The 18,620-nt window shown below is 39.9% G+C and overlaps 1 protein-coding gene across 1 annotated transcript; it reads right to left on the reverse strand.

Moving 5' to 3' along the window:
- Positions 1 to 747: 747 nt before the first annotated feature.
- Positions 748 to 14,842, reverse strand: zgc:113054 (uncharacterized protein LOC541322 homolog). The gene is made up of 11 exons (XM_056400401.1): positions 14,540 to 14,842; positions 10,786 to 10,975; positions 10,609 to 10,700; positions 10,288 to 10,520; positions 9,794 to 10,030; positions 9,636 to 9,710; positions 9,312 to 9,528; positions 6,966 to 7,174; positions 5,704 to 5,776; positions 3,152 to 3,269; positions 748 to 1,607 (listed from the first exon to the last, which is right to left on the reverse strand). Exons 1-11 carry the CDS (start codon positions 14,553 to 14,555, stop codon positions 1,412 to 1,414), a joined length of 1,656 nt encoding a protein of 551 aa, XP_056256376.1. The 5' UTR covers positions 14,556 to 14,842; the 3' UTR covers positions 748 to 1,411.
- Positions 14,843 to 18,620: the final 3,778 nt, after the last annotated feature.

Genomic DNA, 18,620 nt, shown 5'->3' on the forward strand with positions numbered 1-18,620 from the left:
AGATAATAGCAAATAATGTGATAACCTCTTGTTGTAACTTTGTGTCAGTGCTGAAGCTGCCTGTCTTTATACTGCCCCTCAGTGGCAAGTCGGGGGAAAATGCCTACAAAAAAAGACAAGTTGCCTTCTTCTGAACAATTCTGCAAAATCTTGCATGCACACGTTGTGTCAAAGTTCGATATTTCACCATAAAATATGAGGATAAGAATCCCAATAATTCCTAATGTGCCAATACAGCTGGAGATAAATAGCAGAGAGCAGAGGAGATGATCAGATCTCACTCCATATCTTAATGGGATCCTCTCACAAGCCATCCCCCATTAATGACCAATCCCCCAATTATGTAAATCAGAGAACGGTCACTAACAATGAGAAATTGAAGTTGCTCACATAAACACCAACAGTGTCACATTGCACAGAGTGCTAATTGGCCACTACTTTTCACATAATTGCAGTGACTGGGGTTACGTCCTCAGCTCACCTCTCCTTTAAGTATTGTTTTTCAGCACACAAACAGTTAATGGAGCAATTAAGATGGCACTCACAAGAACCACTTGTGGGGACCATTTGGCAAGAAAGAGCTGCAGAGAGGTGGACTGGGATGCTGTAATCCTGCATATGGTACACAAGAGTCCAGGGGGAGTGGTAAGTCAAGCTGGAGCCAGTGCACAATACAACTCACTGCTATCCTGTGCTGGTGGTGGTCACCCCTGAACCGATCACTCGCTATTATAGGCACTGTTTGTGACATTTAAAGCTAATAAACAAGGTTTTACTCCTGGTGCCAATATATACTGTGTAACATACAGAAGATACCGCAGCTTAGATGTGTCAGTTTATTTGGTTATGTAAAAATCACACATATAGTCAGTCATGCACTGTACTCATGCACAGAAGCCTTCGTTCATTGCAACTGTCATTCCTTTATTATCCTCTAAAGCACTTTGAACTGCATTTGTATGAAACGTAGTTATAAAAAATAAGATTAAAAAAACTCAACTTTTCCATGATACAACAGAAAAATATAAATTTCTCTCAGTGGCATTTAAGACACTGACAGTCACATTAAAAAAAAACTGTTTAAACAGACTTCAGTGGATAAAAAATGTCAAGAGAATATGCAGCAGAAGTTGTGACAAAACAATTGGGACGGGTTTTAAAGAAAAGTTACAGTTTTCCTTTTCACTCTTGGACTTTTCCCCAAACAAGTCAGCAAATATCTACTGTGTGATAAGAAGACTGATGGCTGTTGTACCGCTATTATTATGATACAGTTTTTTTGATTGCTGACCAAAAGTTAACACTGACGTGAATGTGTCAGAGGGAGATAATGTGAATGCCACCTATTTCTGAGACTAATCCCAGGAGAGTGAAGAGGAAAAAAAGTTTTCATCTCTTCATCTACCCCCCTCTACCACAGACTTTGCCCACCCTCTATGACTAAGTTATGCCCTGTCATGTAGTCGGAGGCGTCAGATGCCAAGTAGACCACTGCAGCTTGCAGGTCTGTCACTTGAGCCAGTCTACCAGCAGGGATATCTGACAGCCAGCGCTGCACCAGAGGCCTCAGACTCTCCGAGTGGATGAGAGGGGTGTCAACAATCCCCCTGAAAAGAGAGACAGAGAAAGTGCGAGAGAAAGAGGAAAGAAAAAAAAAAAACAAAAAACATGCATACAATGAAATCAGAAGGCATCACAGTTCAGAGCCAGGAGTGACAGCGTTGTTTCAGAGCCACCACTTTGGTGACAAAAATAAACCCAATTATCCTTTGAAGAAAGGGCATGGCATGGCATCTCTGATATTTACTGTGGAACTGGTGGCACTTTAATGACTGGCACATCTCAGGAAGAGCCCACGGGTACGAGGGGACGTCTGGCATAATTTGCTCGTAGCCTTTGGTTAACTACTTATTATATGCAACTCCCTCATATTCCTGATTGAAATGTTCTTGAATTACCTTGCGGAGCTGATGTTGAGACGGATGAATTCAAAAGAAAACAGGTGCGCTGCTTTTCGTTTTGTGTGCGGCTGCATTGTCGTCCAACATCTCCGTGTCACAACAAATGCAGTTCCTTCCACCTCCTCCAGTAAAATATCACAGAGCTTACATTTGAATAAATATGTCAACATGCCCGCTTGTTCCTAAAATGAGACAACTTCTGACTTTCTACATAATCGACGTGACAGTGACTAAAAGCCGCAAGGTCTGAATCATTGTTCGATGTATCCCGGCGCCTTGATATGGAATTCCAACATTTGGCTAAATTAGCACTTCCAAGGAGCGTGTGACACCTTGGTTAACATATTCCACCTCAATTATATTTCTCTTCAGCTGCCCTGTTATCTGGAACCTTTCCTGGCAATCAGAGGTACTGTTTTCCCTCAGCCAATTTTCTAGATAATGCAGCTTATCACCGCTGCGGCTAAAGTTGCCAATGGAATCAGGCTCCAGTCAACCTCGTGAGCGCTAATTGTGTCCCTTTTTTATGCATATTTACCGACTGTCACTTCAAAGAAATCAGCAGCCCATTGAGACACCCAGTTAGCGAGGGGAGAGAGAATTGCTTCTTTGCAAATTAAAATTAGCAAACAAGCTGCCGATAAATAAGGCTGAGCGCGGCGCGTGTGTGAGGGCTTTGTTCTGGGGCTGTGACTGGGCCTGGCTCGCCCGGTGCCACCGGACGGATTTGCTCAGGGATGGCTGGGGCTAAGGGATGCTCCACTTAACACACACACACACACACACACACACACACACAAACGCACACTCCCCCCTACACACACAGACACATACACATACAGCCCTTCCTGTGTTCTCCTCTTTTCTTCCCCATGCTCAGCTTCACAGACAAATAGATACAAACAAGGCGCTATTGTTGCAGCGACACTTGGAGTGAGGTTGCAAATTTGATTCCCTAATTGAATAGAACAATTAGAGCAAGTGTTTGGTTGATTCATCCCTCAAGACGTCATCTAATTAAGCACTGATGCATTGTTTGAGGACTTAAATTAGTGCATCATTCTCAAATGGGGCTCTTCATATGAAAGCAAACACACTAATCACCACTTCCTTTTGCAGCTCAATCCCTTCACCACACTCAAAAAGGTGGACCACAAAAGAGAAGACGGCCAGGAATAGACAGCACTTACGGTGAGATGCAGTTGACACGCACTCCTCTGTCAATCCATTCGGTGCCCAGGGTCTGAGTCAGTTTGACCACTCCAGCCTTGGATGTGTTGTAGGAAAGCTGCTTCTGGGGATGTGGGACTGCAGGGTAGAGGGGAGAAAATCAGTTACCCTAAATGGACAAAAGCAAAGCGACTCACAAAGATAACATTCACTGCATCATTAATAACGGTATGTACTTTTCGCAGGTAATCATTGAAATGTTCTGTTTCATTTTTTTACCCAGGAAAAAACGAGAACAACAATAGTTCTTCTCTCAAGGGGGCGATCAACCTATACATTTTACTGTATATTGCAGCCTGTGCAGTTTCTTGTGGGCACTACATAAAAGCTCTTCCATTAGCTGCTGGTGGGACTCTGCGGATAAAGCCATGTAAAATTAATTGCTTATAATGTCCAGTTATGCTCTGTCCTCAGCAACAAAGGCAGGGAGCCATTTGTTTGCCTTGACCATCACAGATGCTGCACACTGCATGGGCTTGCCGGGACAGGGGCTCATTTTCTGCTGGTTGATTAATCATCACAAGGAAGGCTCCAAGTTACATACAACTTTAGTAGTTAACCTCATCACCTGCCGATCTGACTGCCAAATGGCTTCAGTGTGAGACTGGGATGATAAATACTGGCCAGCTGCAAAGAGGCAGGGACCGGTCCTGGGGAGAAGAGGCCGGAGCATCCTGCATACATTGCTGGGATGAAAAAAAAAAAAGGAGGAAATTGTGCAGCACAACAGGGGGAGAAGTACTGAAGAAATGAGATGTAAAGGGTAGGACAACAGCATCATAGCTGAGTGTGGTTGAGTGGGATTTTGTAGAGTGTGGCGAGATAGCAGAAGGTAAGGTTGGGCAGGGCTGGATAAGGGTAGGCTAGGACCTCAGAGGAGCAGGCGAGGAGGAGCAGAGCCCAGGGCTTACACGCAGATTGAAGGTGAAATCCGACTTATCAGGACAGGAAACACAGCTCAAAATGCCTAACAGCACTAATCCTCACTCAAGACCTGATGATACGGCCCCCAAATACCATTCAGAAAATGCCTTCATCCTTTAAATAAACCTGCATTGATGTTTTCGCCGTCTTAAAGAGCAGTAATCCCCAGAGAAGGAAAAAGGAGGTAGAAGGAGAGCATTCTCCAAAGCCCTCTTTAACATTCACCCTGCTACTTATTGCCCATTTCAAGTGGAAGAAAACATGCTCTTTATCAGACGAGCCTTTAAGTTTTGAATTCTTCCGAGCAGATAAGGAGTTCAAATGATGCACTCTTTTCCCATAAAAGATGCTAATGTGCGTTACCAGGCAGCTGAGATCTGCAGATGTGTGTGTGTGTGTGTGTGTGTGTGAGAGAGAGAGAGAGTCACAAATCCCTCAGTAAGGTCACCGTGCGGTGTGACCATATCAGCTTGGATATTTCCTGTCTGGGTGTCATTCAGAAAAAAAAAAAAAAAAAAGATTTGGGTTGATGTGTGTGTGCATGCATGTGTATGGAGGTAGTGTTAGTGGGCTCACACACACATTGTATTCAGCAGATGGACAAAAAGCTGTCATTGTGCATTTTAATTGGGCATTTACTGCTGCTTTTTGGGCTTCCACTTGGCTTGAACAGGTCCCATCTGATTACACATTATGACAATATTACAACAGATGTCCAGACCAATAAAGTAAATTCCTGAAGGACTGTATGTAATGCGAGTAATTGATCATTTTTTTTTATGCCGGCCTCTATTTACCAGCATGCTCCTGTTTTACAGATTGCCCCCGCAGTCGGGACTGGGGCCCATATGGCACAGCGGGTTTACTGGCGATTTGACTATACTGCTGATGAAGTGTTGCCGTTCCTCTGGAGGAACCTGTTGGAGGAGGAATATTACACCAGTGCTGCGAATTACAAGGCTTTTACTAGGCTCTCACTAGACTCTAAAAGTGTCTTCCGCTGTTCAAACAAGGCCGCTGGCACAGGCTGAGGTTTTGCCGTTGCACAGGAACCCTCCCTTCCCAAGTTGGACCTCAGGTTGCCTTCCACATCCTCCAGACAGCTCCGCAGAGAGGGGATGTTTATTATGATGCAAAACCGCCTCAGCGAGACGCAATCACAACACTTTGTATTTCCTGCTGTGCTTACTGTATGCAGGAGTGGATGCATCGCTACAGAACAGTTTAACTGGGGTAAAAGTTGCAAAGAGAAAAGCTGCCTAATCCTGTTTTAAATGCGCAGGTTCACTTTAAGTTTTCTCGCAAACACGAAAACTGTAAGACGCACTTAAAGCTGATTCTCCTCCTTGTTTCAGCTTCCCAAATGTAACAATCTAAAGTCAGATATGCCGACTTTCTGTCTGATGATAAAAACTATTTAATGTGATGTATACTCCCACACATAGCTGTACAACACAAATGTATTTAACTCTCTTACTTCCTCCCCCTCCTCCTCTCAGCCTCAACTCTCCACGCCAAATGGAGAGATTAAAAGCAGACATGGAGGGGCTCCAGAGAGAGAGAGTGGGGGAATAGAATCATCACTCACCTATTAGACTGGCCATGGAGGCTGTGTTGATAATCTTGCCGTATCCTTGCTTCAACATCACTCGACCTGCTGCCTAAGGCGAGGATTCGGGGAAAAGAGCCACATTAAACACCTTATTATGGCACTGATATGCTACCCACAAGCATGAGTACAGATCAACACAAAAACATGTAGTTTATCCTTGGAGACAGACATAGTGGTTAAACAACATTTGGTGCACGTTAGCAGATTTTAAAGCTGCACATAAGGGGTGGTGGGGCAGTGGGGCGTATATACACAGACACACACACTAGATAGTAAGGAAGGTAGGTAAAGCTGGTTGGACCATCAGTAATAAGTCAAACTCTATAACTAGTCTTGACAGAGATTGACTGCTGAAGCAATATGTTATCAAGAATCAGTTTGGTGCTTTCAGCATATTTTCACTAGAAAACTGATGACAGAAATATTTGTAATTGGTGACCAAAATGAATCATTTTTAAAGTTTACATCACTAAAGATCATTTTATAAGTAGGAGAATTCTGGTTTTCATTCATCTGTGTCTGCTGTACAATGTGTCTGAGGAATCATTATTTGTTGCTTTTAAATGTTTCAGATAAAATTATGAGTAAGTGTTCCTTTATGTGAGGAGGACATTCACCCTCTAAAGCCGTTTAAAAATCCATTGGTATATATGAGGAATTGTCACAAAGCTGAAAACAGGGCCCTTTTTTCTTGTGTTGAAAGTTACTGCTGTGGAGATACATGCTTTTCACAGGACAGTGCCATAGTAGGAAATTTGATTTTTTTCCCCCCAACATGTGTGTATGCATATAACTACTTTCCCATGACAAAGTTGATACGATCTATAAAAAAATACATTTATTTTAATTGATTCTGATTCTGTCTCTGTTGTTGTTTTATTTCTGTTAAGTGAGCATCTCATTGTTTAGTGAATTGTGGCATCAAGCACTGGTGATTTTTTGGTACTATATCATAATTATGTTCCTTTGTGTTTTATTCCAAAAACCTATAGGTCTGGTGGAAAAAAAATAAAATTCTTTCTACAGTGTTTCACAGTAACGGTGAAGAGTGAAATTCCTCTTCTATTCATGAGTTGAACAATTAACATAAATTTAACTTAAACCTTAATTTACTACATTTCATATGTGTATTTTTGTCACATCACACTAGTGCAATAAGGTGAATAAACTGTCAGCAACAGTCTCACACACACACACACAGTCCCAACACTATGTCTTTTCCATCCAGTGACACACACCTGGCAGCACATGAAAGTCCCCCTCAGGTTGACGTTAAAGGTTTGGTCCCACTCCTCTAGACTGGTGTCTTCACTGGCTGAGTTCATGTTGACGCCGGCGTTGTTACAGCCGATGTGGATCGCTCCCCATTTGGAGACAATGCTGTCAATCATCTTCTGGACATCATCTGACTTGCTAATATCAGCTGTGATTGAAACAGCATTGATGCCTGCATAAAAAAAAACAACACTATGTTATATCACTATGTATACACTGTACCTTTAGTAATGCATGATATAAGCAACTTATATCATTGTGAAAAATAAAGCACATGATATAAAATTAAAAAATTCTAATTTAATTAAAAGTACTAATGAATTGTATTTTGCTTCTCTTTTTTTAATGTGTAGGACCTTTCATTCTGAGGAAAGATCACACATACAGAAGTTAGATGGAACATGTTTGACCAGGCAGAGTGTATCTTCTCCTGTACTATGCTGCCATCTGCTGGTCACAAACAAAAAACTGACCTCAGTGACAGTTCATGACGTTTGGAACAAATTTAAAGAATTCATGCAGAAGTACAAGACGTGCCAGTGTTCTCCCCATTAAAGCTTCTGTGCCGAGAGGTACTTTCATCACTGTGACATTTAATGCTACTGACACTGTAGACTGACCTGTTTCACCAGTCATGATGCTTGAATTCTTTTCACAGGTATTTCATTTTGCCTTGGGACTCTCGAGATGTGACAGATCTTTTTCTACCTTTTGCATCCTTCCTTTGGTTACTGACTGTCATGTGTTTCTGTGAATTTATTGCTCTTTCTAAAGAGCCGTTGAATGAACTCTATTTTATCTGTGACAGGTTAATACATCTGTGTCAATTTCCTTTGGACCTATGTCACAATCCAGGCTGATGTGTGTACATTACAGGAGAAGGATAGAGCTACTATAGGTACATGCATGCTTATTGTAATTATTATCATCATTATTATAGCCACTTGTAACAACTGTCATTCTCAATAATTAGATGATTAGAGAGGCACTCCCAGATTTTGTTTCAGCATCAATTAGATCTACAGCTGTTAGTAGAAAGCATATATTTTCTTCTAATCAGTGGTCAGTGGATGTGTTGACTGATGTGACTATGAGGGGAACAATTATTTTGACAAACAAACATGCCAAATATTTGTTGTTTCCAGCATCTGAAATGTGAGAATTTCCTGCTTAAATAACTTTGAGTTTTAGACTTTTGGTCGGTTGGTGGAAATTGTGATCGGCATTCTTCACTCTTTTCTCATGTTTTACATATCGTCACCTTCCTAAAATAATGGCCTAAGTCATGTTTTGACAAAAATGTTTTTTTTGCCTAAATCACCCCCTCATGATGCTGGCCACCTCTGGTAAAATCGCCTGAATCCTCAGTTGAGGGGAACATGCAATTCTACCCCCGGTTGTATAATGGCCTATGTCAAAAGTGTGACTCTTTTGTTGAGTTTTTTGTGTTTCCTGAAAAACCTGAAAAAATGACTTAGGCCATTATTTTAAGAGGGTGTCGATATAATGATTAATCAAGAAAATATGAAGCAAATCAAGCGATCATGAAAAAAATGGTTAGCTGCATCTGCACTGGTTTCTCAAATGAAGAAGTGAATGTAGAGTCATAGTAAAACTAGCATGTGGAAGCTAGTCTGCACACAATATGGCAATCAAGTACAGTTTCGTTTTCCCTTTGTGAACACACCAAAGTCAGTTCCATTTGGAATATACCACTGGCAGTTTGGAGTTCAAACTCAGATATGCAGTTCATGCTATAAAGTCTTTAGTGATGCGTTGATCGGCTCTGATGTCATCTGAAATCTGCATGTTTGCATAAATAATCCACCTGAACAAATTATTTCATACATTACCATTATTTCTCTGTGGGATATTACGCATGATGTTATGTTAACATATTACACTGAAGTTTGGAGGTTTTCAATGAATACATTTAAAGTAAAACTTTTTACAGGTTTGGTAAAATGAAATGGCAACAGGTGTTTCAACAATAGCCTGAACTCTGAATGTCTCTGCTACTTCCTGAACACGAACAGTTCAGAAGCTCATAATAACGCCTGGCTGCTGCCCAAAATAAATAATAAATCATAATGAGTTCAGCAGTCCAAACACAGAGTTGAATTTGTGCCTGATGAAAAATGAGGCTCAAAATATGTTACTTAATATTATTTCACCCACCCGAAGCCCATCCACTGTTAATCAGAGTGTTCATTTTTATGACTCGGCCAAACTTACATTAGCCGCAGGTCCTGTGTTTATAGCTACGATTCACACTTCACTACTATACTTATTGTATTTACATGTCATACCTTTGAGTGAGAGCTCTTTAGCCACTGCCTCAGCTTTAACTTTGTCCAAGTCCACCACAGCCACCTTTGCACCAGCCTCCCCCAGGGCATGAGCGAATGCTCGGCCTATACCCTGACCGGCACCCGTCACGTAAGCCACCTTTCCATCAAGACGCATCCGATCGAGGATGGGGCGCCCCTGGACACCACGGAAAACCTCATCATCTGTTACTTCACTCTGACAAACAGAAACAAGATAAGCAGACATGATCAGTGACAATGATGCTATTACAAAGAGACACTTGTCCATGTCAGTACGAACACTGGGGGTTATCTAAACAGTACCTGTGTCCTTGTGCACTCAGAGGCCACAGAGACCTGGCAGATAACACTGAGCCCATCTCTGAGGGGGATGATGACCTTTAAACAAGATGGAAATCGTTTACATGAAAAAAGGAAAACTTGTTAAAACAAATACGAGCATGTAAAGGTTTGAAACCTACCTGCTCCACACGAGGGTCACTGGAGACAAACTGGTTGAATTCACGAAGCGCCAGTCCGTTGCTATCTGTGGTGTCTTTCAGATAAACCTTGGCCTTGAACAGTGAGTTATCTACACATATGACCCCTCGTAGCTTCAGCAGATTGTTGTCCAGAATGAAGTTGTAGTAGTTGATGTAATTATTCTTGTCAGCATCGATGAAGACCATGTCAAACTGCTCACCTGCAGCAGCCAGTTCCTGGAAGGGACAGATGCTTATCAGAAAACCTGTCATGGGCCCCACAGTTGAAATTATTAAGAATGCAAAAAGAAGAGCCTGTGTTGCTGCCTGCTCTGATTATGCAAAGCACCTAGCATAACACCGTAACTACAATTGTAAATGTTAAAAAGGGAAAAGCGCTAGATAAACATGTTATCAGTTTGCGAAACAGTCCTCTTAATCTTCTAAATAGTCAAATCCCCTCTTTCTGCAGTGTTTGGTTTCTTTTCTCTCACTTTTAAGGTGTCCATGGCAGATCCCGTTTTGACAGTAATCTTCTTTCCATGCGGAGACTTGTCAAAAATGGGCTGAGCAAACTCTTTGAGGTATGGCTCTAACTCGCAAGCAACTAAGCAACCGTCCTCAGGAAGCCCCTCGGCCATGGACAGAGCTCCGTAGCCAGTGAACATCCCGATCTCTAGGATCTTCTTGGCTTGACTCATGCGAACCAGCATCTTCAGAGTCTGGCCTGCCAAAAAATACACCAGAGAGCATGTTATTAAATGATAAATCTGTGAATACAACAACAGTAAGCAGTACATATATAAATGTCCAACCTTCAACATGTCCAGTGATGCACTCCTTGGGAAGCCGGAACATAGTTTTGCCGTCCTTGTGCACTTGATCCCAGTCATGAGAAACTGTTTTTCTACAAATAATGATATTAGCAAGAGTTACTTCATGATTCTTATTTCGAGCTATGGATGATTAATGTATCCAAAGTTAGGACATACTCATATAGCTCTGCCAGAGGTTCACTTTCCTGTGTGGTCATTTTCTCCAGGTAGTCATCCAGGCCACTGGCGATGTCCACTGCCTTCTTCAGGTGACTGGTCAACTCTTCTGGGACATTACCACTTGATGCAGCTATCTCTCTGGCTTTTGTCAGGAGATCCACAAGGACCTCCACTGGGGTGTCAGGAACTAGTGGAATAACAGAGAGTAATTTTAGTTTGGTAATTGTGAAGGAATTTTTCCTTCTTTAGGTGATTGTTTCCACAGGTCACTTTACACTAAGCCCTAAAAGCAATAGTTAACTGTCTATCTCAAAGACTGCCCTGGAGACGCTGATAGAGTCAAACTGGCTTATAACCCAACAGCAGCTGCCATAGCAACCAAGGTTGTAAAGATATGATGGACAGAGTGTCTGGTTGAAGGAGTGAACAGTCATAATACTGGAGCCCTTCAGGGTCACAAGATACACAGTCTGCCAGTGGGACGACATTGGTATTGAATGGAATATACAATGTGACTCAGGCGAATATGAATTATTGCTTAAAATCTGGTTCCCAATGGAAACTTCACCATGTATGGAGTAGGTTTTGCAGGATTTAAAATATCCCTTGCAAGGTAGATGAGGTAGAAAGATAACATTCAGAACTGGGTGGGATTACATAGTGTTAACTTGCATTGCTAATGTCAACCAAGCTTTTAACAAATACTTCTGTGCAAGACATCTAGGAGTTCTCCCATCACAAGTTATCCAGCTTGCAAGAGTTCAGGGCTGCAATAATAAATTAATAAAGAATGTTCATTACCCGGTGATCTGCAGATTATTTTCTTATTTTTTTCATTAATTGTTTGGTCTATAAAGTTTCTTTTTGACCTGCGACCTCTTATAAAAAAGCAGTGCCTAGCTGGGGCCCCTTATTATGTTTATGGTCCATCCATGTCAAATCAGATAATGTTGTGTCTTCAAGCCTTGTCTATATCATGGATGATTGTATGACAGAAGATAGTTTTCTGTATGCCAAAACCCTTTAAAGTCTGTGCTGGAAGCCATTTTATTTTTATTTTAAGGCCCTAGATCTGGTAAAAGTGCAAAATTCCTAAACGAAAATGATATTGAGGGCATTACAAACCCACATTTTTGTGTCAACATATCATTTTTTCTTACACAATATTTCATTAAATTTGTGCCAATATGTGAGGCTTCTACCACCAATGAACATGAAGATATGAAGAATAAAACAAGGTGTAGTTGCATATTTTGGTCAGTTTCATAGGACCAAATGTAGTATGTGGTAGCTGATAGGAACATAAAAATGTACATGGAGATTGCTTGATGTATGGTTATTAAGAGTACAAAGTGTCCTTCTGTTTTTCCTTCACATAAAAATAGACATAGATTTTAGATATTTTGCCTGTGGCAGAAAAGCGTCCATTTCAGGACTTCCTTTTTTGGCATCCTTCATGATATTGAATTACAGAGGATAGAAAAGAGAGGATAAACATGTTTTCAGTATGTTCCAACTGAATAGGGCATTTGAGAAACTGTGTCTCGGTAAGATCCTGAATATTATCAAAAATAAGTGTCTTGTCCCCAAAATGTACTGCTCAAGGTATGATCTAATGAGGCCCTGGTAGTAAAGAATATGGCTTGCATTCAAGTTCCCATATTTTACACTTTGCCTGTCTTTTATTTTAAGTTTTGAGATGAGAAGATATATTTGTGGTTTTACACACCCAAAACCATCTCTTAACCATAGTTTTACATTTCTTCTCTCATTGCTTTGCTCCAGAGCATTTTGGGTCTTTTTCTGAGCTTCTCTTCTGATTGGCTGACTGTTTTCTGAGTGGCGCACAGCCAGACCATGCATAAGTGAGAGATTGTAGCCTACTGCTGTAGCTTGGTAAAACTCACCAGTAAATGCAAATGGCGATGGTCAGTCAGCTAAAAATGAACTGACAGTGAAAATCTTACTAAAATACAATGAAATATCGCCTTACTGACATCCAATGGATGTGCAACGTTTCACTAAAATTTTTCTGTCTTGTAGCTTGCTAGCCCCCCATGCTGGGAGCATGGCTGAGGGTAGTGACTGTGACATCACAAAATTGCGTAAATCCTGACGGCTCTTTTTAAGGCTCAGTTTCTGAATAGAGGCTGTGTGCATTTTTCTGTGGACTGAGCTTCTGATACTTTCACAGTATTTATACGTAACCTATATTTGCATTAAAATAAAAAAGATACATGGAAATCTTTCTATGAGCAATCTAATTTTCTATAGTGAAATGAGCCTATACATGTGTGAGTGTGTGTGTTTAAGTACATGTGCTTGCTGTGTGCACTCATGCACCATGTGACATCTTCACCTCCATGACACAGTGAGTTATTTTTCCCTCCCATTCCTGCTATGCTCACATTTTGAGACTTTGTGTAGTTATTGTCCCTGCTCTCTGACAGCAGTAGGTATGTTACATGAGTGGAGGGTGATGCTTTCACCCTGACCATCCAGACCAGGCTTGGGCCAGGAGAGGACCAAGGTGCAGTTTAGGTTATTTTATCTTTAAATCAGTAAATAGCAAAGCTGTCAGTTTCATAATTAACATTAATTTAATACATATACAAATACCAGTTAGATGGAAATCTGCATGAGAAATAAAGAAAAAGAAACATAATAATTATGCGCTTACAGTGATCAATTTTTCCTGGACAGATGTGATCACTATAAGAGGTTTCCACTGTAATACTTTTCAAGATCTATAAACATGGCTGCCCTTATAAGGCATTTTTGAGAGTATATTAAAAATAAAATCATATCATCATATAAGAGAGCCAAAAACATATATACAATACTAAAAAATATTATAATACAAACTATTATTTGTATTAGTATACAATAATACTATTACAAAAATATTTTACAGGTCTTGTTGTTGGGGTCCAAACATTATACACAAACTCTGAACAAAAGCTGAGCTGTTCACTTTCCTGGATTCTGTCTCATTGACACAGAATGATTTACAGTTGTGAGCTGTGAGCAAACATGTCCCCATAGGTTCATTTCTATACATTTTTGATGCCCAAAGATACACAATTGTGAAGCAGAATTTAATTTTTTTAATGTTTTTTTATATTTTCACTCTCATTAATCATCTCATGACCGCTCAAATGTATTTATATTCTTGTTGAATAGCCCCTCAGACTTATCTTCTGACTCTTTCAGGGGTGCAACCCCTAAATTGGAACCACTGTACTAAACAATCTAAATTTAAATTTAGCAGTTAAAACTAGCTCCACCTAAACCAGCTACAACAGTAAAATAGTCTTTACACATTAATGCAGACGTTTTTTTTCTGCAGAAGGACCATTTTTTTTATACTTTCTATACTGTAAGTGCATTTTCTTGTTAATTCTTTTACGTTTGCACATTTTGGTGTCGTTACTCAATGAGGGGTCCGAAGGTCTAAGACCAGTGGTCTCAAACTTTTGGACCTTACCTTATAAACACAATTAATACTTAGAATAGTACATAAGTATTCTGCATGCAAATGTTTTCCTAAGACCACGCACAAGACAACAGGCGTCAGAGCGGCGATAGGAAGCTGCCTGTAGTCAGACACGCGACATTTAGTCTGAAAAATGGGGCACAGATACAAACTGGACTCCAGCGGAGTTTGTTTCCCAAAGTTATAACAGGAGTTAAGCTCTTACGATATTTTCTCTGACCCCGCCACAACGCAACAATTGAGCAACAATCTTACCTTTTTCGGCGGGCATGGTGGCGTTTATGGGCGTGACGAACTCCGGCAGCTGTCAACCTCGGTGGACACACTTTTAAACGTGGTGGTGGAGTTTCTGTTATATCACAGCAACTATGCAAATTGTTAAGTGAGGGGAGTAACTGGTGACTTACACAACCCAGAGCAAGGGCTCTGAGACAACCTGTCGAATCACATATTATCCAACGGCACGTGGCAAATGTACGGCGTCTCCAATCATCGATTTCCAATACACTGCAGAAAGACCGGCAGATAAGGTGGAATGACCACAGGGCTAATAGCAAACGGGGTCCCCCGGTTAAATGTGCAGCTATTCAGGGAGCATCAAAGTGAATTTTTGTAGTATACTGTAGCGCCTGGAGGGGGCACAGCTGCTGGGGAGTGATGGAAATAATGGGTATTTATAGCAGGGACCCAGTGCCCACAGAAAGAGAAGACTGAAAATAGGGGAAGGAGGATAACTTTTGATTTTAATATTTTACTAATGAAAAATTTTGTTTGTGTAGCTTTCAAATTTGTAAAATAGACAACTTTATATAATATTGTAAATATAAAAAAGTGCATGCTGCTCCTTTTCTTTGCCAAATATTTTACTTCTCTAGATAAATTTGACCATTAAAATAATTAAAATTTAACATTTTTTATACATAAGATTACTATTACAGTTATTTACAGTTGCGAACTCACTTTTTCAAAACTATTCACCCAGTCAGCAAAACAGAAGTCATTGTGGACCAAACTGTGGATCACTTTTCATTGCTGTGACACACTGTGTCCAATGATTACATTCAAAATTCCTAAATGAATTTCAATTAATGAACACATTAATATATTTTGTTTTATTTCTCACTACAACTAAACCACCACCAAAACTGTGTATATATACTCCATTTCCCATGTCTACCCACTGTTGTAAAACTGTACAAATTTAGTTGAAACCCCAAAAAATAACATATTACTGTAAATGAGACTGACATTGGCTACATTAAATAGAATAATAAAAGAAATTACCTTAACTTCTAAATGAGTTTGAGCGCCTGTTTTCATGTGCCAGGAGAGGAAAGGCAGCAGGCGAGGCTGACTGTTTTGAAAATCTATAGGATGACATGGTGTTTCCCTGTTCTCTCCAGGTAACAGACGGGTTTACAGCCCATCCCAGCATGGTGTCACTTCTCTTTCCACCTTATTCTTCAATTCCTCATCCCCAAAGAAGAATTCTTCTCCTCATAGAGGTGGAAAGGTTTGACCATCAGCCACATGATCAGTGCTTCATGTGTGGACATATAGTATCTGCAGAAGGTTTCCAGGGATGATTCACAGAAATATTATTTCCCAGGTGTCTTACATTTGAGGACAGAAGGTGTGAACCTGTGGCAAAAAAGCAGAGGACTGGGTTGACTAGTACTGATGTATTTCTCTATGGTACACTATGTAGCTGTCCTGTAGATGTATAGTGAATATGTATGGTTTCAGGACAATATCTCAATGGCTTACTGGGACATCTAAATTCTTAATTTAATCAGCTCCACTTGTGATTTCCTGATAACATCTAATGTGAAAAAAACTAAACTATATTATGAAATGTAAAATATGAAATTTACTAAATTCTTAATATTACCTGAACAGCACTTTCACTGATAACATTTCTTAATTGCAGAAATTTGGCCTCATACAATTTTGTTTCTCAAGTGCAGTTAATTGTTAGCTGATGTGTAGCATGTATTGTAAATCTGAATTAACACCTTAAAAGCTATGAAACACATTAGCAAACAGCTGCTTGTTTGCACATCCAGTTTGGGCAAGTTTATTTATATAGCAACATTCAGACACAAAGCAATTCAAAATGTTATGCAGAGACATTGGAATACATTAAAGTAAAACATTAAGATGACAAAAACAATACAACCAAATTTGAACAAAGAAAAACATGTAAATAAGACACAATAAGAATTCATAAAATCAGATTAGGAACTTTCTCTTTATGACAAAAACTTTTCTTTTTCTTTATCACAGGAAACAAATACACCACAGTTTTGATTACACCCAGGTCAGCCTCTTCGGTGTACATGTGCTGTGTTAGCTGTAATCTTTTCATTACTCTGTATGAAAATAAAAGTTGAGCATTCAATGTCTTTTTAGCTCTGTTTTGGTGTCAACTTACCAGCTAGTCAATAAGATTTTAGCCTTTCTGTTGTTTGGTGCTAGTCTAGTGGACTGAAAACCAAAACAACAATCCAGAGTAGCTGATGGGGACTGCAGACAGGTGATAATTCTCTTGTAGTGACTACTTTCACATTATGCACATCATTTTGTCTGTTGTTATAAAAAATACAGATTTTTGCAGCTGTAGCCAGGTGACATCTAGGATCATTTACATTCCCGAGGAGGTAAGGAGAAACTGGGTTATAGGGGATAAACAGTGGCATCACACTTGGTGGTGACCTTGTTCTACAATCTCACCGTACTGCGTCAGAGAGAGCTCTTTGTTAGTGAGACATTTGCTAGAAGGTCAGACTTTATGCTAGCACCAAGCACTGGTCCAACAGTTATGTCCAACTAAAAACAATGTAATTTAAAGTGATGTCTAGCTCCTCCAAGATTATTATAACTGTCTTCTTTGTGCTCACCATACCCTCAAATATATGAAGTTATATATTCATGTTATACATAAAATTATAGGTCTGTATACGTGTTATATTTATTGGCTAGAAGGATGAGGGATGTCTGGTGAGGATAGGAATAGATAATGAAATGAAACATTTGATGACCTTGTTCCCCCTATCAGTCTCAATAACCGGGTGAGAGAACTGTTTTCAATTCCCGTGGTCCTTGTTAGCAGCATTGTTATGTAAAATTAAACTGGAACCTGCACCAAATGTTTGCACAGAGTAAAGTGACTTTAAACAACCCGACCTTAAGTCCTAGAAACCTTAACAGAAACGGGATGATGTGAAGCATCTGATTTAAACAAAGAATAACCAAAGACACGATTGTGAAGTGCAGGCTGACAAAAGAGTCAAGTAATAGTTAAAAGTGCTAAAAAAAAAATCAAGCAAAGATCGGTCTGCTTCAGAAGACAGCCATGTGTTTACACTGAGCCTCAACTGATGAATATTTTTGAGATGACTGAACACAAAAAAACTGTTGGTTTTTTTTCCTTTTGTTTTTGTGGTTGACTTTTGCCTCCTGGCAAGAATGTACTTGGGTTCAAAGGCACCGTTCAGGGAGGATGGTGTTCTTCCACAGCAGAAATACAGTTACACAACTGGCAGCTTTAAATCGCACATAGGTGTGAATGTGGTGCTCTGTCTGTTTGTGATAAGCAGAATTTATACTTTTACACTATAAATGCATGTTGGGCTGGGGAGACATCACATGGGGAACTCAAGATTAGTGATTGGTTAGCTTCAGCAGCTTGTTTGTCCTGCAACACCAGTATCTGTCTCTATGTTATTTAGTTTAGAATGAGTTCAACTACAACAGGAATGTCAGGAGTTTAAAGCAAGACTCAGTTTTGTGACCACTGTAACAATTACAGGATAATGCTAAATGCTAAAAAATGGCATAATTATCAGTTACATGGCAAAGTTTGCAAACATTAACAATCACTAATGGGTACTGGGTGTATTAAATTAAGCAGGGATGTGTTTTATTTCTAAACTTTTCATTTGTAAGAAAAAGCACATGTCATTTCTTCTTTCAAATGTTACTTATGTCTCACTTCAACTCGTGGCTGTGTACTAACTTGTGATTTCGCTGAAGCACATTAAAATTGCAGTTAAACTGGTTGTGGCACCATAAGTTATTGCTCACACGTGAGTTAGAGAAACAAGGAAAGAGTTTAGCAATGCCACTGGAATAATATACAATATAGTGTAGTTGTACGTTTGATTATCACAAATATATATGCATAAACTATTAATCTTTTTACCATCCTATACTTTTAATATTTTTTTTTGGCCCTACAATGGAAACCCTACAGTGGACTGCATGAGACCGTAGTCCACCAATGAAATGTAAAATGTGTTTGCTTACATTACACGTGTAGTGACAATTGGTTATA

This window comes from Seriola aureovittata, chromosome 2 (genome assembly GCF_021018895.1).
Source record: "Seriola aureovittata isolate HTS-2021-v1 ecotype China chromosome 2, ASM2101889v1, whole genome shotgun sequence".
Taxonomy (NCBI): domain Eukaryota; kingdom Metazoa; phylum Chordata; class Actinopteri; order Carangiformes; family Carangidae; genus Seriola; species Seriola aureovittata.